General features: G+C 39.4%; 2 protein-coding genes across 2 annotated transcripts in view; both read right to left on the reverse strand.

Moving 5' to 3' along the window:
• Positions 1 to 2,615: 2,615 nt before the first annotated feature.
• On the reverse strand, positions 2,616 to 16,082 carry polb (polymerase (DNA directed), beta). The gene is made up of 15 exons (XM_034170714.1): positions 15,880 to 16,082; positions 15,565 to 15,622; positions 15,327 to 15,393; positions 12,838 to 12,912; positions 11,472 to 11,530; positions 11,206 to 11,255; positions 5,389 to 5,440; positions 5,226 to 5,280; positions 5,057 to 5,129; positions 4,877 to 4,947; positions 4,696 to 4,782; positions 3,967 to 4,034; positions 3,657 to 3,796; positions 2,911 to 3,585; positions 2,616 to 2,769 (listed from the first exon to the last, which is right to left on the reverse strand). Exons 1-14 carry the CDS (start codon positions 15,938 to 15,940, stop codon positions 3,491 to 3,493), a joined length of 1,011 nt encoding a protein of 336 aa, XP_034026605.1. The 5' UTR covers positions 15,941 to 16,082; the 3' UTR covers positions 2,616 to 2,769; positions 2,911 to 3,490.
• A 1,424-nt stretch (positions 16,083 to 17,506) lies between these two features.
• The window catches only part of enkd1 (enkurin domain containing 1), a 9,369-nt gene continuing 4,303 nt past the window's right edge, over positions 17,507 to 22,572 (reverse strand). The window contains exons 4-8 of the mRNA XM_034170715.1: positions 22,559 to 22,572; positions 20,836 to 20,991; positions 18,066 to 18,208; positions 17,782 to 17,918; positions 17,507 to 17,682 (exon numbers count right to left, since the gene is read on the reverse strand). The exon at positions 22,559 to 22,572 is cut by the window's right edge and continues 156 nt beyond it. Of these exons, the coding sequence (XP_034026606.1) occupies positions 17,522 to 17,682; positions 17,782 to 17,918; positions 18,066 to 18,208; positions 20,836 to 20,991; positions 22,559 to 22,572 (611 nt within the window). The 3' untranslated portion in view covers positions 17,507 to 17,521. The remainder of the gene's footprint in view (positions 17,683 to 17,781; positions 17,919 to 18,065; positions 18,209 to 20,835; positions 20,992 to 22,558) is intronic.

A 22,572-nucleotide genomic window follows, 5' to 3' on the forward strand; every position in this document is an offset into this window, starting at 1 on the left:
TGGCTAATATTAAAGCATGGTGCGCAGTTATTGGTGTATTTTGGACTATCTTCCCGGCGTTTCTCCCTGCATTTTATGCCAAACCGGCATGCATTGCGGCAATACACTCGTTGCCGAGACAACCACGTCGTAAATAGTTCGCTCTTGGCGGGACCATATACAGTCTAATGGACGGGATTACGGACTAATGCTTTCACGTTTATGGAAATAAAACATTTGACTTTACTATCTATGTTTGTTGTTGCTACGTGTAAAACATTAAATATATATAAAGTAAATGTTTCCTTTTCCGGACCCTTACTGTGAATTAAGTTTTGTAACATTAAAATATGCCAAAACACATGAGGAGAAGTCACAGAGCCGTCTGTTTTCGTAAACCAGCATCCCGTAAATGCACTCTTTATAAGAAAATCACCTCATTGGCTGAAATTCAAATTTCATGAGCTTTCAAGACTATACAATCATGTTGAAAATACTTACCTTGCGCCTTTACACGTCTTAATTTTGAAATACCTGCAAAATCATTGTGAAAATAATCTCTACAATATATAAATTAACTAAAAATATAAGTAATGAAACCCTTTGGTTTGGCAAGTAAATCATTTTTAGTTTTCTTCGGATAATTTGAGATGGATACATGAACCTTTCCAAGTCTTGGAATTCATTTACATCAATCTTTAAGAAATACAGACAGTATGGTACTATACAGTAAATCTGTCCGGCGGAGAGCACTTCTCAAAAACTGAGTTATTGTGCAAGGAGTGAGAAAAGCTACCAAGACAACTCCTACTAGGCTTCCTGTTACACATCATCAGGATGGAGCAGAATTTCCTTAAAAGAACTGAGTTCAGCTGCAGTTTGCTAGAAGGCACATGGGAGATGAAAGCCGAGATTTGATGTTTTGTTCACAAATCTATGAAGCTGAGTGATGATGCAAAATTTGTGCGCTGCAGTTTCTGTAGTTACAGCCATGGAATCCTATCTTCAGAAAGATGCCATTGTGGTTTTCTTCATCAGCCTTCTTGCACTTATGATTTTTGAGAACTGCCTCCTCCAGACAGATTTACCATACAGTATCACACTGTATTTCTTAATGAAGTCCAAGACATATTCAGTGACCTGGAAATGTTCATGTATCCATCCCCTTAAAATTGGATGTAATTTCAAAATTGTGTAATAGCTCAAGGGATCTCAAACTTTTGGGCACCATATAGGAAAACAAAAATTCTATAGCCTGTATCCATTTTTACATTATTTCAATCACACTTTAAGTGAAACTTGGTGTCCTCCTGGCTTGTATTCTCAAACGTTTCACAACATTAAAAAGCTATGCAAACTTTTAACTCTATACTTGTTTACAGATTAAAATGTGTATCAATAGTATCCTCTAGCTACCTAATTTTAATGTTGCTGTTAAAATTTGCCCCTAGAACAATAAAGCTGTTGTGACATTGATACTTTTACACTATCAAATACACACATGTACATAATCTGTCAAGTCTGTCACATAAGCAAGAAAACTACTGTAAGTCTTTTTCAAACATCAGTTGAGAAGATGCATAGCCTTAAATATTTTTAGTTTAAACCTACACTCGTCTTCAAAACCATTGTGTAATTGTATCTGAAAAGTGTGTATCACTGCAAACCTAACCCACACACACACCCACACAAAATAACACCACCAACACCACCAATCAAGAATAGATTTGAAACACTCCACTTCCTATTTGCAGCCTACCTGAATTCAGTAACCTGGTCCGCAGTGATCAGATATAAATCCACATCATTACACACTTTAACGTAATCAAGGTTGACTCAGTAGCAGTGGTTAACACAGCTACAATGTAAAGAGGTAATATTATCAAAAATGCTTTTTTAACCCCCCTCTACCTCAGACAGATAAATATGTTTGGTATTGCGTGTTAAACATCCCCCAAGTCCCCAAATTCAGAGTCTGTAGAAACATCAGCAAAATTTTTGTAACGGTTAATTCTACACTTATATGATATACACAACAGGAATCCATATCTAGCCTTTCGATTTCTCTGAGATGTACTCAGTCATGACACACACAGGGTTGTTGGAGTCCTGCATGCATCAGCTGCAGGTATCATAGTAGCACGACTTGACTAATCCATTTTGAAGGCTCCCTGGAATGTGGCCAACGAATGCATATTTCTTTCTGCTGAAAAATGACAACAGGTGTATCCTTCATGGCCCAAACATCGCTGAGTCACTTTTTTTAAAAGACAAATTAGTTGGTATTTGTTTTTTTAAATGTCAAATACAGGCTCTATATGTACAATTAGAAATAAGTAATAGTAATAATTGGAAAATTATTCCTAAACTATTAGCTACGCCTACTACGCTAGCTCATCAAGGTTGCTAAGTGAGAAGGGGTAGGGCTGGGATAAGCTAATGATGCAATCACAAAATCCTCCATGGGCTAGTCAATCTCATTTCAGAACAGTTTGTTTGGGCTTTTCATACAACACAGCCTTCAAAGAATGCAGCCCCCGAACTGGGACACAGTTAAACACGCCTCTCCAAATATCCAAATACAGAGGTGTGACAAACAGCAGCTCTTTTTCATTAAAGCTACAGGCACAAAAACGTTAATTTGGCATTTTTTAAATACCTAGATACCTGAAAGCAGAGCAAGTTTAGAAACTGCTTGATTCCACCTGTACATGTCTGTGTGGCCGATGTGTACATGATATCTTTACAAAGACATCGTATATCAAGGTGAAACTTGGTATACAAGGTCACCTCTCCAAAACCTGAGACGGATTCAAAAATGGACACATTTTATTTTTAATAGTGGCCACCCAGATCTCCCCAAAGTCTTCATGACAAATTTACTACTGTAGATTATATTTTGCACAATTTAAGGGTTGCTCTTGACAACACCGGTTAGTGGAAGTACTACCCTTGTTTGAGACACCCCATGACCCATCTTGTTGAAAATATGTGTAATATGACCCCTTTAATGCAGCACTGTGTTCTGTGTCTACAGGCACAACTGTCACAATAAATATACAAAGCAACAGTACAACCCTTGGCAGTAACTGACAGAAAGTAGGTCACAGACTGCTTTGCATCTTTTGGTATATAAATGAAGCAAATATACAAGTCTGGCAAACATAAAATGCTGAACATGAATTTAAAATCTTTTAAAAACTGCTCACCTAATAGCATTTGCAAAGGCCTATGTTCAGAGAATTGACCCCAGTCTAAAAAACAATTAAAATTTTGTTGTAGCTTCATCAATACACTGAAATCATCATTGAGGGCAAATGTTTTAAAAGCAGGGAGAAGAAAACCATCAACTAATACAAATTAAGATGACTTTCACACATTTTTTTCCACAAACAAAACAGCACAATAAAGTTAAAGTAATGGAGACAGACACATTTGTAGACATACTTCAAATTTTTTGCATCAAAGCTGATGGTATAAATATGCATGTAACTGAAAGCTGTCTGTGGCGTCACTCGCTGCGGTCCTTCGGTTCTTTGTATTTATACTGGATGTAGTCAAAGATGTCTCTCTCACTGTCCACCAGCAGAGGCTCCCCAGCCACACCTTCCAAAAACATTCACCAGTCAGCTGAAAGATGACCGAATAGTCAAACTCTTTATATTTGCCAGACTCACCAGTGACCCCAAGTGGTCTTAAGGTGTACTCATTCAGAGTGAAGCCCTTCTCCAAAGCATGGGTTCTCATGTTTTTGTTGAAGATATCGCTTCCAGTGAAATACAGAACACCACAGTAGTACTGGTCCTTAGGAATTAGCCTGACAGCAATTGAGAAATGATAAAATGAGAGGTGCTAATTTAGATAAATACACAGAAAAATGACTAGGATGTGCAGAACAGATACATCACTAACTATAAGATAACATACTTGATGGAATGTGCTAAATGCTTAAAAATTAAATGCTAAAAGTAATGTAAAATGGCACACCGAATATCAATTCGTCTGTGGAGGTGGTAGTCTTCATCTTCATCGTTCTGCTTCAGCTGGCAGACACCCTAAGAAAACAAGTACCATCTTGACTACAGTGGCATACTGTTGTGTACAGTGACTACACAGGAGTGGCCTTAAACAGGTCTCAAAATGGTCAAGCAGGTTCAGGTTTTCACTGCAATCACAGACTCCACCAGGCAATCTCACCAACAAACACCACTTTCTGCAGATGGGAGGGGTTTGTTCAGTGAAACCAGCTGCTAATGTGGCTGCTGAAATGAAAACTGGCACCCTGAAGGCCTGGAATCAGGTTACAGAGATGCCAACCTTCAGTGATACCATATTCTGATGACGGAATGTAACATCAGCACTTCCCCTACATTTTTTTTCAAGCCAGGTGATGCTTATGGAATACTCAAATTACAAGGCGCATAGAGCGTAAAAATGTGTGGCGCTTTAGGAATGTAACAGCAAACTGCAACTTATGAGCTTTACATGAGTCATTGCAGCACAACAAAGTGTATTTGTACTTTTTTAATCCCATCAAAGAATTAAAGTGGCAGTTATTTTTAGAATACAGTGATATTCTTGGGCCTGTGTGTGTATGTGTGTTGGGGTGTGTGTGTGTGTGTGAACTGAGTCCTTTTAATAATCAGAGGTAAATTAGAGTATTTGGGGGATTTGTGTTACATGTCACAGAGGATTCAAGCAGACCAGAGGCCTCACCATGAACTTAGTATCTCCTTTGGACAGGGTGTCTGTCACAAAACCAATGGACTCCAAATGGTCGACCACTTTATGGAGGAGCTTGGGCTGTAAAGAAGCATGGGAACACGAAGGAAATTAACTATAAGAATGAAATAAGCTGAAGTAAACCTGAAAGTCAAACAGTACAGAAGACTCTTACTTGCTTCTCAGTCTGAGAAGTGAAGTTTGGGTGCGTCAGCAAAATATCAATATCACCACTGGATGCAGCACCTGAAAATTACAAATATTAAAACTAAACTACAACTCATCAATATATACTGGCATTACTGCCAAAAGCTCCACTATCATGAACAGATAAATCCACAGTGAAAGTTTCTACCTCTCCTGTAGCTTCCACAGATTGTTCCAATATATTCTGTGTCGACTTTCTTCAATTCTCCAAGAATCAGAGTCTAAATGTATATACACCAGTAAATCGAATTAGAAAATGCCAAACAAAACCAACTGAGTAATTTCTGATGAACATAAAAATCTAAAAGCATGCTCACCTCCATATTTTCCATTTCTGCTCGTGGAATCCTTTTCTCAAATTCCTCAAAGTACCTAAAGCCAGTAAAATGAAGGTTTAAGTGACACATCCAGAGAGTGACAAGCCAACCAACCTGAGCTTTAGAACTATACAGAGTTCAAAAAGTGTTTAGTCAAACTCACTTCAGTCCAATCTGTTGATGGTGGTTTAGCTTGTGCTCAATCTTTTTCAAATCTAAAACCACAATAATTAGAGAATAATTAGTTTTCAGTCCTAAGACATGACTAAATGCACATGTGTATAATGCCTACAAAACATACCCACTGCTTTTAGTTTTTCCATACACACATTTGTTTTATGATATCAAAAAAAAATATTTATTTAACCTACAGATGAAAATGTTTTTAAACTCTGTAAATTAATTCAAACTAACACTAAATTGTGTATTGTGCAAGAACTCACCCCCTTTAATATGCGAGTTAACAACTAAATCACCATGTTTACAGCCAGGTAACTACACAACTTAGGATGTATAAATATGTTTACAATTCACTGAACATCTGCTTGAGGTTATGAGTTTAGTTCAACAGTCATTAAGAAATTGAAAACTATGACAGTTCAGGTTAAAAACACCTAAAGCAGGCTGGCCCAACAATAACTGAAAGGTTAAAAGGTAAGTTCACTATTTTAAACAAATCTAGCCAGGTGAAGTTCTCACCCTGGATGGCTGCTTTATTTGAAATCATTTCTTTTTTGGAAAATAAGCAGAGAAAGTTAATCTGTGAGAATTACTTGGGAAACTACCCCAGAAGATAAAAATCCAGCATACACTCAAAATGGAGACAAAATAATGTCAACAACATCCAGTCAGGTACATTAGTATTTGAACAATGACAAAAGTTTGTAATTTTGGCTTGGTGGCTCAGGACCGTGGAGCATAAAGAAAACAAGATGTGCTTGTAGTGTCAGTTTTCATCTTTAGACAAATAAAACTTTCAAAACTTAAAGGAAATACCAAATAAAATCAATTTTATTGTCCCAGCTAAATCAGATATGACAGATAAAACCCCCCACAAAATTAATTAAGACTGAGTGATAAAAGCCTGCCTTAAAACAGTCTAAAAGACTGACAAAAATCAGTTTATATGCTTATTGAGTGTTGTTAAAAGGAAAGGCGATGTAACACAGTGGTAAACATACCACTGTCCCAGCTTTTTTGAAATGTGTTGCAGGCATCCATTTCAAAATTAGCAAACATTTGCACAAAAACAATAAAATTGATCAGTTTGAACATTAAATATCTTGTCTTTGTTGTGTATTCAATTGAATATAGATTGAAGAGGATTTGCAAATCATTGTATTCTGTTTTTATTTACATTTCACACAATGTCCCAACTTCACTGGAACTGGGGTTGTATCTCCCATGAAATAAAAAAACACCTACAAAAATACTGACATCAGAACCAGCGTGCAAGTACAGAGAGATCAATCAATCAATCAATCAACTTTTTTCTTATATAGCGCCAAATCACAACAAACAGTTGCCCCAAGGTGCTTTATATTGTAAGGCAAGGCCATACAATAATTATGTAAATTATTATAATATAAACAGAGATGCTAAAGTGTAAAATAAATAAGAGGCCTATTGAGATTAATCTTTTTCCTTATTGAGCAGTCTGATGGATGCTGGGATGAATGACAGCTTAAGATAATTAGTTTTATACTTGGAGAACAGAATGAGTGGTCATTCAAGATCCTGTGTACCGATTTAATTGCAGAACCTTCACAGATGGTCTGAAGGGATGGCTAATCTTTTATGCCCATCACTTTCACAGCTGTTTTCACCATGCACTTGATTTTTACCTGAGGCCATCAAATATGGCCATCAGATATTGTGAAGACTTTGCGTCCGCCCGCCCATCTGTCTGTACTCAGCATAAGTCCAGTTCTATTACTACCAGAGTCTTCAAATTCACTGGGAACATTCTTCGGACACAGACCTTGGACAATTTTAGAGATGGCTAACCATGACCTATTTTAAGAGGTATTTTAAGAGGTTAAAAAGTCACATCCTGTTTCATTCTGTTACTTTTTTTTTTTTTTTTTAAGGGCAGAGGTGAAAGCCAGTAAGAGTGGAGCGGCACCGTGACATCAGAAGTTGGGCTAGCTAGCTGCAAACTCTGTTTCGTTTGTGTGTAAATATAACCGCTTTGTCATATATTATCAATCAATCAATTTTTTTATATAGCGCCAAATCACAACAAACAGTTGCCCCAAGGCGCTTTATATTGTAAGGCAAGGCCATACAATAATTATGTAAAACCCCAACGGTCAAAACGACCCCCTGTGAGCAAGCACTTGGCTACAGTGGGAAGGAAAAACTCCCTTTTAACAGGAAGAAACCTCCAGCAGAACCAGGCTCAGAGAGGGGCAGTCTTCTGCTGGGACTGGTTGGGGCTGAGGGAGAGAACCAGGAAAAAGACATGCTGTGGAGGGGAGCAGAGATCGATCACTAATGATTAAATGCAGAGTGGTGCATACAGAGCAAAAAGAGAAAGAAACAGTGCATCATGGGAACCCCCCAGCAGTCTACGTCTATAGCAGCATAACTAAGGGATGGTTCAGGGTCACCTGATCCAGCCCTAACTATAAGCTTTAGCAAAAAGGAAAGTTTTAAGCCTAATCTTAAAAGTAGAGAGGGTGTCTGTCTCCCTGATCTGAATTGGGAGCTGGTTCCACAGGAGAGGAGCCTGAAAGCTGAAGGCTCTGCCTCCCATTCTACTCTTACAAACCCTAGGAACTACAAGTAAGCCTGCAGTCTGAGAGCGAAGCGCTCTATTGGGGTGATATGGTACTACGAGGTCCCTAAGATAAGATGGGACCTGATTATTCAAAACCTTATAAGTAAGAAGAAGAATTTTAAATTCTATTCTAGAATTAACAGGAAGCCAATGAAGAGAGGCCAATATGGGTGAGATATGCTCTCTCTCTATGTAAAAGCTAGCGAGAAATAAACACTTCTAAGACTGAAAATGCTGGAGTGATTTACAAGACATTTTGCGGACGTCAGCGTGCACGCAAACTTCCACTTTTGTCAACAGCTCATGTATGCGCATATGCACGCTTCTGTGCCATGCATGATCTTAACCCATGACGTCTTAATGTATTACCCGCAGTAACCTTGGAAACAGTGGTGCCAGCTCTTTTCAGGTCATTGACCAGTTCCTCCCGTGCAGTTCTGGGCTGATTCCTCACCTTTCTTAGGATCATTGATACGCCACGAGGTGGGATCTTGCATGGAGCCCCAGTCCGAGGGAGATTGACAGTCATGTTTAGCTTCTTTCATTTTCTAATAATTGCTCCAACAGTTGATCTTTTTTCTCCAAGCTGCTTGGCAATTTCCCCGTAGCCCTTTCCAGCCTTGTGGAGGTCTACAATTTTGTCTCTGGTGTCTTTGGACAGCTCTTTGGTCTTAGCCATGTTAGTAGTTGGAGTCTTACTGATTGTGTGGGGTGGACAGGTGTCTTTATGCAGCTAATGACCTCAAATAGGTGCTTCTAATTTGGAATAATAAGTGGAGTGGAGGTGGACTTTTTAGAGGCGGACTAACAGGTCTTTGAGGGCCAGAATTTTTGCTAATTGGCAGGTGTTGAAATACTTATTTGCAGCAGTAACATGCACATAAATTATAAAAAAAAAAAAAAAAAAATCATACATTGTGATTTCCGGATTTCTTTTTTGGTTTATGTCTCTCACATGCACCTAAGATGAAAATTTCAGACCCCTCCATGATTTCTAAGTGGGAGAACTTGCAAAATCACAGGGTGTTCAAATACTTATTTTCCTCACTGTATATATATATATACATACATACATACATATATATATATATATATATATATATATACACACACTCGTATATACACACACACACACACACACTGCACTGAGATGCCAAATAAACAATGTAAATTATAAAGAAGACAATGCTCATACAGCCGAGGGTATTTTAGCATTGCGTTATAGTTTTGATTTTTTTCTGTACAGTGAGAGTGCCAAACCATCCTGCCATGCTGTACCTGATGATGCTTTCCAGCACAGAAGAGAATATTAACATGATGGGAGTGCTCACACCAAATAGTCTGAGTCTGCAGAGAAAATACAGCCTCTGAGCCAAACTCCCACACAGAAAGTCCACATGGGCGCTCCAACTTAAACTACTATCCATCTGACAGTTAAATATTTTCCTTTTATAGCATTGTTTTAAAACAGGATTTCTCTCATACAACAGTGAGTAGAGCACTCAGAGGCTTGATTAACAGCAATGTTTTATATATATGAGGAAAATAAGTATTTGAACACCTGCAATTTTGCAAGTTCTCCCACTTACAAATCATGGAGGGGTCTGAAATTTTCATCTTAGGTGCATGTCCACTGTGAGAGACATAATCTAAACAAAAAATCTGGAAATCACAATGTATGATTTTTTTAATAATTTATTTGTGAGTTACTGCTGCAAATAAGTATTTGAACACCTACCAACCAGCAAGAATTCTGGCTCTCACAGACCTGTTAATTTTTCTTTAAGAAGCCCTCTTATTCTGCATTCTTTTCCTGTATTAATTGCACCTGTTTGAACTTGTTACCTGTATAAAAGACACCTGTTCACACACTCAATCACACTCCAACCCATCCACCATAGCCAAGACCAAAGAGCTGTCTAAGGACACCAGGGACAAAACTGTAGAGCTGCACAAGGCTGGGATGGACTACAGGACAACAGGCGAGCAGCTTGGTAGAAGACAACAACTGTTATGATTATTTATAAGAAAGTGGAAGAAACACAAGATGACTGTCAATCTCCCTCGGTCTGGGATTCCATGCAAGATCTCACTTTGTGGGGTAAGGATGATTCTGAAAAAGCTCAGAACTACACAGGAGGACCTGATCAATGACCTAAAGAGAGCTGGGACCACAGTCTCAAAGATTACATTAGTAACACATGATGCTGTCATGGTTTAAAATTCTGCAGGGCAGCAAGGTCCCCCTGCTCAAGCCAGCACATGTCCAGGCCCGTTTGAAGTTCACCAGTGACCATCTGGATGATCCAGAGGAGGCATGGGAGAAGGTCATGTGGTCAGATGAGACCAGAATAGAGCTTTTTGGACTCAACTCCACTTACCATGTTTAGAGGATGAGAACAACCCCAAAAAAAACATCCCAACCGTGAAGCATGGGGGTGGAAACATCATACTCTGGGGGTGCTCTTCTGCAAAGGGGACAGGACGACTGCACCGTATTGAAGGGAGGATGGATGGGGTCATGTATTGCGAGATTTTGGCAAACAACCTCTTTCCCTCAGTAAGAGCATTGAAGATGGGTCATGGCTGGGTCTTCCAGCATGACAATGACCCCAAACACACAGCCAGGGCAACGAAGGAGGGGCTCTGTAAGAAGCACTTCAAGGTCCTGGAGTGGCCTGGCCAGTCTCCAGACCTGAACTCAATAGAAAATCTTTGGAGGGAGCTGAAACTCCAAACCTGAAAGATTTGGAGAAGATCTGTATGGAGGAGTGGACCAAAATCCCTGCTGCAGTGTGCAAACCTGGTGAGAAACTACAGGAAACATTTGACCTCTGTAATTGCAAACAAAGGCTACTGTACCAAATATTAACATTGATTTTCACAGGTGTTCAAATACTTATTTGCAGCAGATATATATATATATATATATATATATATATATATATATATATATATATGCACGCGCGCACACACACACAGTTGTTAATTTGTTTACTATATTAATGTATGTCATCAAGCCTGTATGGTTAAACCACACAGTATTGTGACATTTAATATAATTTAATCCTTTAAAAATGCTATGTATCTACCATGCCTTTTTTAAGTAATTTATGTTCACCCAATGGACGTATATGTGTGGTTTTTTTTTTGGTTTTTTTTAAGTGACTGACTTTATCGGTGAGCTGCTAAACAAACCTTCCAGCGTCTTCACCCCTTCGTCAAATAACTTTCTGGCAGCAGCAGGTCTGAGGAAATGATCCAAGAGGTACAGTTTGTAAACTGAAGCACAGAAAAATTGTTGAATAGATAAATTACAACCATTCCCACCCCCCACCCCCTCTGAAGGAGCCAGTGAACTGGCCACTAAGTGCATTTTCATTAGTTATAATGCACTTCCCTAGAAAGGTCAAAAATAACACACGTTAATATGTTTTTAATGGAACAAACACACTTAAACATACCCAATTCCAGTAACCCTGGTGAGGAAGTTGATGGAAGAGCTGGTGTCGTCGCTACGAATCTAAAAACATAAACAAACAAATGAAGGGCATCAGCCTGTAAAATGTTCAACATTCGAGTAGTAGTCAAGGCATAATTAACCAAATCCAACACAGTCTGGTATGAGCCAAGCAGCAACACTCGAGCCCTTATTTTGACTCCAACCTGGAAGTGTAGTTCCTTGACTGGCCACAAACAGAGCACATTGTTATGGAAGCCCATTTTAAAATGTGCAACTCTAGAGCAGAAGTAAACATGTTTACAGCCTGGTACAGAAAACGGTTTTGGTCTCTATAGATAGCTTCTGCTTACATGACAACTGTACAGGGGTGAATTTTTTTTTCCTAACTTCTTAGTTTAACTAAGATGTTAGTCTTAAACTGTCTTAAACAGTTTAAGACATGAAATTCTCTATAATTGTGGGTGTAGGTGCTTTGAGTGACAGGGGTTGAGGCCAGCGACTCCACCTCTTGCAGCCACCAACTGTACCAAAGTCTGCTGACAGTGGCCACTAGTTGTTGTGCTGTTGTTGCGTCTGTTTGAAGTATTTTATTACAAACAACTGGGACAATCTGTCTTGTTGTGGTAAAACATTGTAACAGATCATCTAAGACAGCGGTGTCCAAACTATTCCAGAAATGGCCGAGCGGGTGCATGTTTTCTTTGCAGCCACTGACTCCAGCAGGTGATTTCACTGATGAACTCATTCCACCTGCTCAAAGTGATGTTAATCAGTCAAATCACCTGCTGGAGTCAGTGGCTGCAAAGAAAACCTGCACCCTCTAGGCCCTTTCTGGAATAGTTTGGACACCACTGATCTAAGACATCTCTGTGGCAAAATTCACACTGAGCGAAACTCTCGTAATATTTAATGTTGAACACTAACGGTGTTAGCACTTTTAGCAGCTGTCGGTAGCTTCATCCCTTCGGTCTACGTAATGTGCGATTACTGAGAAAATAACTTTTACTGTCCAGCCCAAAGTAAATGGTTAGGAGCACCACTCACTCCCCAAAAATTACTTAATAAACACCCAAACCAACGCCAGCCTGTTAGCTAGTGCTTCGGACTGGATGAAAGGGGCGTGTTCAGGCTTTTTTTTTTGGTCATACATGGAGCCACCCACGCTCCACCCCTTTATTTATTAATGAGTTCATTGTGAATTAGTGAGGGCAAGCCTATTAACTTGGCGACGCCCAGACAAGACGGTCATTTTGGCTGCTCCGGTTCTCCACAGAAAGCCAATGGATGATGTTGCGCAAGCTTTGTCCGGTGTATATGCACTATATGGTATGAACAGCACACATCTATTCCCAGGTAGGAGCACTTACCTTTTCTAGCTTCCGTAGCTTTCCAGTTTGTAAGAATTCATCAATTTTTTCTGCAATTTTAGCTCCAACTCCATCCTGTTGAAATGTGAAAATACACAGGTGTTAAACATGTTGAGGTGCACAGATTATAGCAGCAGTCAGCCCTCATCTATTTTCTGTTCATGTGAATACTAGATGAACCAGAGCAAAAAGTATTTACCACCTTTGTCACTGAATGACAAACCGACTAAACTGCACCGATTTAAAATCATCAGTTAAAAATAAATGTTTCAGCCAATGCTAAGTTGTTTAAAATTGTCAAAGCTCACTATACCAAGGTCAAAACAAATTTTTACAAGAGATGAACCCATGCGAATCATTTTAATATCGAGTGTCTGCCGATACAGAGGTCCAATCAGATACATCTATTTTCCTAGATATTGCACTTGCAAGAACATTAAAGTAAATCCAGTGTACGCGTATACTGACAGTTTAATAGCTCTGCCATACATTAAGGTAAGGGGGGAGAAAAAAATAGCCTTCAATCCAAACTGCACCTTAATGATTTTATTTCTTTTTTAAATTTAAGCAAACATTTTATAAGAGTTAAGTGAGGATTTGACGTCAATTCCACTTATTGCTGGATTGTAGCAGTAAAACTACAACAGAGTAATACTGATTGAATGATGTTTTACGTTTAACACGTCATTCACTCTTATGTATAAAAAAATAAAAGGGAGGGGGCCTTTTGTTCCCTCACTCTTCTAGCTATGTTGCTGTTCTGTACATCTGAGCAGTCTATGCGAGGAGAACAGACAGGATGCTAAAAACTTTTTGGCAAAGGCTATTTGCCCAACCATTGGGCAGATAAGTCATACATTGAACATTACACGCCCAACCGTGGAGATAAATATAATGTCTTACCTTATTTGCTCAACCGTGATTGTGTATTTGACATGTTTTGTGCATCTAAATTCCATTTTTTACACCACTTTTAAGGCTCTATTGCAGCGTGAAAAGCAGCGTATGTTTGACACATTTAACGGCGCCGTCTTTAATTACTGGAAAAAAAAAAAAACACTACAATGGATGAAAGCAGACAAACTTCATAAGCATTTTGAACATAAGCCTGTTAACGACAATGAAACAGTTTTGATTAACAAAATGCTGCTTGTTGCCTGTAAGATGGTGTTAGTTTCACACAGTTCCCTGAGAGTGATGACCCAAATAGAACCGCTTTAGATCACAGCCCCTCCGCGGACTGCGAACCCTCCCGCAGCCGGCGAGAAAATATCCGCCCTTTTTCCCTGCGTTGAAACCGGAAGTGAACTTACAAACTCGCTCATTCTTTGGTTGTGGTTGAGTGTATATGCTCGTGTATTTACTTTACTGAACCAACGTATAGCCAATCCGAAACTTTATTTATGTGGAAACTAACACCTGATTGACTGGTAAGAAAGTTATATCACATGTGCAATCCATCAGAAACAGATTTGGTGCCTATTTGAAGAAAAGGAGAGTGAAATATATTTTTAAATCTTGCACAGCCACAAAGACTAGAGGTGAGCGATACCGGGAATTTTGTTATTGATCCAATACCAAGTAAATACAGGCCCAGTATTGCCGATATTGATACAGATACTTTTTCATATTTAAGCTTCATAGATCCAAAGAATCCAAAAGACCTAGGTTAGAATTTCGCTAAACATTGTACGTGACAACAAAATACTTTATTATCACAATCAACATTTTTGTTTAAATAATATCACTCAACACAACTTAAAACAAAATCTCCTGAGGTAGAGGGCTGACAAACCACAATACAAGGGTGCGCTGCTCTGTGTTGTGTGACACAGCGTGTGCAGCAGTCAGTGCATGCGGGAGAGAAAAAAAGCTTGAGTATCGATCTTTTTACACGATGATCGTGCAATATCAATACCAGCGTTGGTATCAATATTATCGATATTAGGATCAATCCGCCCACCTCTAGCAAAGACTGACAAGAGCCTTCCATGTTATCCCTGCTCCAGGCCCAAGCCTATTAAAGCGCACAGCTGACAGACAGTTAATGATCTCTATGAATAATAGACTTGTTGCATATGTAAAGCAAAGGAGTGTGTTAATGTACTTTTTAAAAATGTGCAGCATGGCTCTGTTGTGTAGCAGCTGCAGTGCTAACTGCTTGCTCACTCCACTGGCACCTTGCATATGTAATGAAGCAAGAGGAAATGAGCACTTATTTAGTTAACTGGGTTTGATTTATCATATACTGACCAATCAATAAAAAATGCCTTGACTGGGCCAAATCACAAATAAAAATATAAATTGCCTTCTTTTAGGAATGGGATAGCCCTTTGCTTTTCTCTATTTGCAAAGTTTTCCACAGCTGTATTGTGAACCCACCAGCTTTATTTTCTTACACATCTGCACTGATGTCACAATGTTGCATAGGATTTTTTTTTTTTTTTTGAAAAGCAGCCAGTGTAGACATTAAAATAATCTCCACATACCAGTTTTTTGGCCTCTTCACCACTTTTGATCTTATGAGGGTACTTGGCAATGGTAGATGCTGCTTTTCTGTGGATCACACACAAACGTGTATTTTCACAAGACAAAAGAAAATAAAAATGAAGCTCTGTTAAGTTCCACGTGCAAAGTATTATCAAAAATCACACTTACGACGCCAAAAAAGGCATGTACAAAGATTTCAGTAGTGTTCACAAAGCACAGCTTACTGCTGAAAATTACCTGTAGGCATTGTATTTGTGTATTGCACGATTGACGTTTTTCTCGTAATTTGCCAACTCTGGAAAGAGAAAACAGATGCCTGCTCATATTTACTTTCTGTCAATCAGCTAACAGTGGGATTTAAATGACAAGGTCTGCTTTTACATTTAAGGAGAGAACGGAAGAAGGCTGTTCTGAGAACAGCCACGTTTATTATATGTCGACAAACATTTACCACATACAAAAGTAATTTGAGATTCTTCTGATTTAAAACCGAACAGCTGTCACGTTAGTTGCCGTTAGCTTAGCGCCACTGTCTGATTAATCGCCACATACCAACGAGAAAATCTGTAATTCCCTCATTTAAGGACTCCTGTGGCGCTTTCCTCTTGCTCATTGTTGATGTAGCAAATTGTCAAATGAGGTTCGGAGAAGCAAAAGGTCCTATGTGCGTGTATAAACAATTACCAGATTTTTTTAGTATCAGGTAGCCTCATTAGCTAGCTCAGCAAGAACAATAACCAATGTGTAAAAATGTAGGCGGGGCTTGCCTTGTACGCGTGCCCATAGAAGACGAGAAAAGGTGCCGACGCCATCTTACGCAGGTCAAGAAGTTTTAAATTGTAGATCTAACATTTCGAGCACGGTCATTTATTTCCAGAACATAATTCCTGCCAGATTAATATTTTTCTTGTGTGTATTAAAACAGAATGATTCAATCAGCACATTCATTTCCATTTATTTTGATAGTTACACACACACACGTACAGCATTTATGTTCATGTAGTAAATACACCCCCCTCAAAATTCTAACAACATTCCATAATTAGCCACTTCTAACAGGTCTTTGACCTTGAAAATTTGTGGAACTGTAAACTAGTGTTGGTGGAGGTTTGCGCTCTATGAGAAAGATGCTCTACAAGTTACTCATGTGTTCCTCAGTCCATAAGTTAGACACCCCCATATCATTTAATAATTAATTTTACCAAATCTTGGGTTTATTTTAGATATTTAGACAAACTTTCCAGAAGCCAGCACGTTGTACATGACGGTTTGATGTATTTGCAATATTTCTCCCTTCGCTCAACGTCACAATGTGACAGCCGGACATGTGGCGTGGTGTAGTCTAGTGTTGCCTGTAACGTCTATGCACACGACGACGACGACGAGGGATTCTTCTTTCTTTGAATTTATCAGGGTGTGACAAATGTAATTGAGGATTACACCTCCAACTGGACAGGAGTGGTACAAGAGAATTCCACAGCATGAATGCTGCTGAAGCTACTACTACTACTAATAAGAAGAAAATTAATAACAATATACTAAAAAGACAAAATAAAAAGGCAGTTGCTCATTTTTATCATGTTTATTTTATTACTATTAAAAGACTATTAATGAGAAAAAACTATTTACACTGGTTGCTGAATGTAAGCAGTAATATCTTCATAAAAGATAAAATTTTCTGCTTATCATCAAAGTGTTTTAAAAGGAGACAAGTCTGACCACAGAAAGATCAGTGTTTCCACGAGTTATTTCCAGTGCATTATCATTGAGAAACAGAGGTCTCTAACTGATTCCAGAAAGGGCTGAGAGGGTGCAGGTTTTCTTTGCAACCACCCACTCCACCAGGTGATTAATCTGCTTTAGTCATTCCATCTGCTCAAAGTGATGTTAATCAGTGAAATCACCTGGTGGAGTGGGTGGTTGCAAAGAAAACCTGCACCCTCTCAGCCCTATCTGGAATCAGAAAAGTCTCTTTTTTGACTAAATGATTGCAGATTACCTGACACTTGTCATAATTATTCATATTACATAATATATTTTTTTAATGCAGAAAACAAAGCTGCTTTCCTAAAATTAAAATAACAAGGCACCCCCCGCCAAAAAAAAAAAAAAAAAAAAAAAAACCTGATCCGGGAATGAAACTCAGATTTCAGCAGGTGTTTTTGCACAGGACCATCCTTCTCCTCTTTGCATGTTATGAAGTTGATTTGATGTATACTTTATCCCTGGAGAATATCTTAATTGCTTCCTCAATCTCAGAAAGTCTACAATCGAGATGAGCCCGACGTGAGCGAACGTTCAAAGTGTCGACTCTGAGTGGCAGTGACAGCAGCTCCGTGACCAGGCAGCGATGGGCTGGAGATGGGAGGGAACAACCAAAACATCAACTGCTCATTAAAGGCAACAGTGTCATTGTGAATGTGCAGACAGAGATAATGAGCATCAGGGACATACTGTCTTTGAGGGTCTGCAATGTTTCCTGTCTTTCCTTTTCTGGCATCAGTGTGTGGCCTGCTGGGATGGAGGGATCAGGTGTGTTCTTCCTCCTCTCCTCCTCCTCTTTACGCCACTGCTTCTTCCTTTCCTCAAGACTGTGTGTGTTTGTGTTAAAGAGCCAGAGAACAGGAAATCAAAACAACTGAGAGACAAAGTCAGAACCACATGGTAAATATTTGGCTTCATGTAACACACTTCACAGGTGGTGTTTATTTTTTATGTGAACTTGTAAGAATACTCACTATTGAGGGACTTGTCCTTTGACAGCACTGGGCACAGGCCTGTCTCTGAGGTTTGTCAGTGACTGGGACCGACGCAGCACAGTTTTTCCTGCAGTTTGTGCATTGTGCCGTATGAAGTCTACAGCCTGACCTTGAACGTGCAACTGCATCCACATGGAGAAATACAGTGAATTAAAATGCAATTATTATATATAAAAGCAGCAAGGGCCATGGTGGCTACCAGACCATATTCTGTGACCTTCCAGGATGCAGATCAGTGAAAGTAAGTACACGGCTTTAGCAGGCTCTCTGAAGAATTCATTCAGTGGTGGGCAAATTAAATGTGATAACACTAAACTATTAAAATATTTATCTTAAGCTACTGCTTACTGATAAGTTTTGTTATATGAATGTAGCATTGGCTTGGCCCCTGTGGGTCTAAGACCCTGAAAAACAGACCTGATGATGTGCCATTTTCATATGTTGTAGCATAAACATGAGGTTTTTGCATGTCAAGATCCGACAATGACCAAGACATACATAAATTTGTTGTTGTCATTTGTTGTTTGCTCCTTTGCCATCGGGGAAGAGGTTAAACTGACTAACATCACTTTGAGTAGCTGGAATCAGTTAATCAGTGAAATCACCTGGTGGAGTGGGTGGTTGCAAAGAAAACCTGCATTCTCTTGGCCCTTTCTGGAATAAGCTGAATACCCCTGCACTATAAGGACACAGACTAATAGGCTAAGGAACATTTTTTTCCCCAGAAATGTAACCTCCATGAACCCACCCCGCCTCCTCCCACAAACACAGACATTCATATCAACATGTGCAATAAATAATAGTCCATTTACATATCTAAAACTATCCTACCTCACTAAGCATTAAACATCTTAATAATTTATTAAGCACCTTTTTGTTTTTTGGTATTTTAAGAAGGTCTTGCCACCCTGAAGCTGTTCGTCATTTTTTTAAAGCTGCTGTTGTGTTGTCTTTTGTGTATAGCTGTTTGGAAAGTGCCACCAGAATTTTATTGCAGAAATGCAATGACAATAAACATCTATTCTATTCTATAAATAATTAAATAAACAAATGAAATTAAACAGTAGTTTCCATTCAACATAAATTATTCACAGTACAGAAAGTATTAACTGAATAAGAAATATCAAGAAATAAAAATACACATATAGACTAATTTTAATATTCTAATTAATACATTTACTCTGACCTGACCTTCTGCTTCTTGAGGTGATGCCTGTTGCCTTTAGATGCACAGTGTGTCCATTTCACTTATTGGATTAGTGTTTAAATTCAAACAGGAACAGATGTATAAGGTTGACAAACATTTTTGACCATTAAACTTTCATTCATTCATTCATTTTCTGCCGCTTATCCGAGTACAGTTTGCAGTGGCAACAGACCAAGTAGCTCATCCCATACTTCCCTAGTATCCTCAGCTAAATCCTGTAACTGTTCCTAGGGGATCCAGAGGCATTTCCAAGCCATCTGGCAAATATAATCCCTACAGCATGTCCTGAGTCTTCTCCATAGCCTCCTCCCCATTGGACATGCCTGAAACACCTTCCACGAGGAGACGAAGAGGGGGCACCCTCACCAGATGCCCAAGCCACCTCAGCTGGCTCCTTCTGATGTGAAGAAACAGATGCTCCATTCCCAGTCCCTCCCAGATAGTCAAGATTCTCACCCTGTCCAGGAGTGTAAGCCCAGATACCCAACAGAGAAATCTCTTTTCCGCTGCTTGTATCTGCAATCTTATTCTTTCAGTCATTACCTAACGTTTATGACCATAGGTGAGGATAGGAGTGTAAATTAGTTAGTAAATTGAGGGCTTCGCGTTCAGGCTCAGGTCTTTCTTCACCATGATGATCTCGTACAGCATTCATACATAAAACTTCAGACACAACCCCAATCTGTCGTGAACAAAACCCAAAGATGCTTAAACTACTCCACTTGCGGCAAGAACTCTCCACCCTTGGGACAATCCACCCATTTCCAACAGAGGACTATGGCCTCAGATTTGGAGATGCTGATTCTCATCCCATTTGCTTCACACTTGTCCTCAAACTTTCTCAGTGTGCATTGGAGGTCACTGTCTGATGAAGCCAACAGAACCACATCATCTGCAAAAATGAGGTTATCAAACCGAATACCCTCCATTCCCACTGCACCTTGAAGTCCCATCCATGAACATCACAAACAGGACTGGTGACAAGGGGCAGTCCTGGTGGAGTCCACCACCCACTGAGAACAGGCCAGATGTAATGCTGAGCATGTGGACACAGCTCCAACTTAGGTCATATACAGACTGGATCGCATGTTGTAGTTAATCCAGTACCCATACTCCCACAGCACTCCCCACAGAATACTACAAGGGACCTGGTCAAATGTCTTTTCCATGTCCACAAAACACATGTAGACTGGTTGGTCATACTTCCAAGACCCTTCAAATGTTCTTGCAAGGGAGTTGGTCCACTGTTCCATGATTAGGGATGGTGGACCATTAAACTTTATTCATCAAAATGTTAGCTGACTCAAAGTTAGTAGAACTACATTTAGTGGAAGTGAATTGATCTGCGAATGGTTTTTAAAGTTAGCTGAAATAGTAATGGTAATCTGCTAATTAAAATTTTGCTTCACTAATTAACTGTTGCCTGATGAGCTGAACTATATCTACCACTGGACTCAGACAATCTTCACAAAACTTGGTGGAATAAACCATTTTGTCTGAACTGATTTTTTGTTGTTTGCACATACACTTATTTATTCTTACTTCCACGTTGTGGTCCTGTTTGGTGTCACAGCAGGCTGGGTGACGTCCAGCCATCAAAGAGGTATTGCTATTGGTTCGGGGGAGGCCAGCAGAGCTGCAGTTTGAGTGCCCCTTGAGAAAGTTTTGACACTGTGGCTTAACAGCTGGACTTGCATCCTGCATGAATAAATAAATAAAATAAATAAATAAAATAATAACACGGAAACATAATTACAGTGCATCTGGAAAGTATTCCCGGTGCTTCACTTTCTCCACATTTTGTTATGTTACAGCCTTATTCCAAAGGGGATGAAATTCTTTTTTCCCTTCAAAATTCTACACACAATACTCCATAATGACAATGTGAAAAAAGTTTTGAGACTTTTGAAAATGTATTAAAATAATAATAATAATAATAAGAAGAAGAAGAAGAAATCACATGTACATATGTACTCACAGGCTTTGCCATAAAGTTCAAAATTGAGCTCAGGTGCATCCTGTTTCTACTGATCATCCTTGAGATGTTTATACAACTTAGAGTCCACCTGAAGTCAAAAGAATTGTCTGTAGACCCTCAAGACAGGATTGTCTCGAAGTACAAATCTGTGGAAGGGTACAGAAACTTTTTTCCTACTTTGAAGGTCCCAATGAAATGGAAGAATTTTGGATCCACCAGGACTCTTCCTAGAACTTGTCTAAACTGAGTGATCAGGAGTAAAGGAACTTAGTCAGGGAGGTGACCAAGAACCTGATCGTCACTCTGTCAGAGCTCCAGCATTCCTCTGTGAAGAGAGGAGAACCTTCCAGAAGAACAACCAGGTCTGCAGCAATCCACAAATCAGGCCTGTATGGTAGAGTGGCGAGACAGAAGCCACTCCTTAGTAAAAGGCACATGGCAGCCCACCTGAAGTTTGTCAAAAGGCACCTAAAGGACTTTCAGACCATGAGAAACAAAATTCTCTGGTCTGATAAGACAAAGATTGAACTCTTTGGGGTGAATTCCAGGTGTCATGTTTGGAGGAAACCAGGCACCATCCCTACAGTGAAGCATTGTGGTGGCAGCATCATGCTGTGGAGATGTTTTTCAGCAGCAGGAACTGGGAGACTAGTCAGGATTGAGGGAAAGATAAATGCAGCAATGTGCAGAGACATCCTGGATGAAAACGTGCTCCAAACCGCTCTTGACGTCAGAATGGGGTGACGGTTCATCTTTCAGCAGGACAATGACCCTAAACACACAGCCAAGATATCAAAGGAGTGACTTCAGAACAACTCTGTGAATGTCCTTGAGTGGCCAAATCAGAGCACAGACATGAATCCGACTGAACATCTCTGGAGAGATCTAAAAATGTCTGTGCACCGACGCTCCCCATCCAACCTGATGGAGCTTAAGAAGTGCTGCAAAGAGGAATGGGCAAAATTGCCCAAAGATAGGTGCGCCAAGCTTGTGGCATCATATTCAAGAAGACTTGAGGCTGTAATTGCTGCCAAAGGTGCATCAGCAAATTCTGAGCAAAGGGCATGAATACTTATGTACATGTGATTTCTTATTTTTCTACTTTTATGACTAAATTCACAAAAATTAAAAAAGTTTTTTATGTTATCATTATGGGTTGCTGTGCAGAGAAATTTGAGGGGGAAAAATTAATTTACTCCATTAATGTGGAAAAAACTGAACTGCTGTGAATGCTTTCTGGATGCACTGTATTTAAGGACTTTTGCCAATTGCAGACTGGCTGCTCACCTGCAGATGGACCA

Source organism: Thalassophryne amazonica, chromosome 5 (assembly GCF_902500255.1).
Source record: "Thalassophryne amazonica chromosome 5, fThaAma1.1, whole genome shotgun sequence".
Classification (NCBI taxonomy): Eukaryota; Metazoa; Chordata; class Actinopteri; order Batrachoidiformes; family Batrachoididae; genus Thalassophryne; species Thalassophryne amazonica.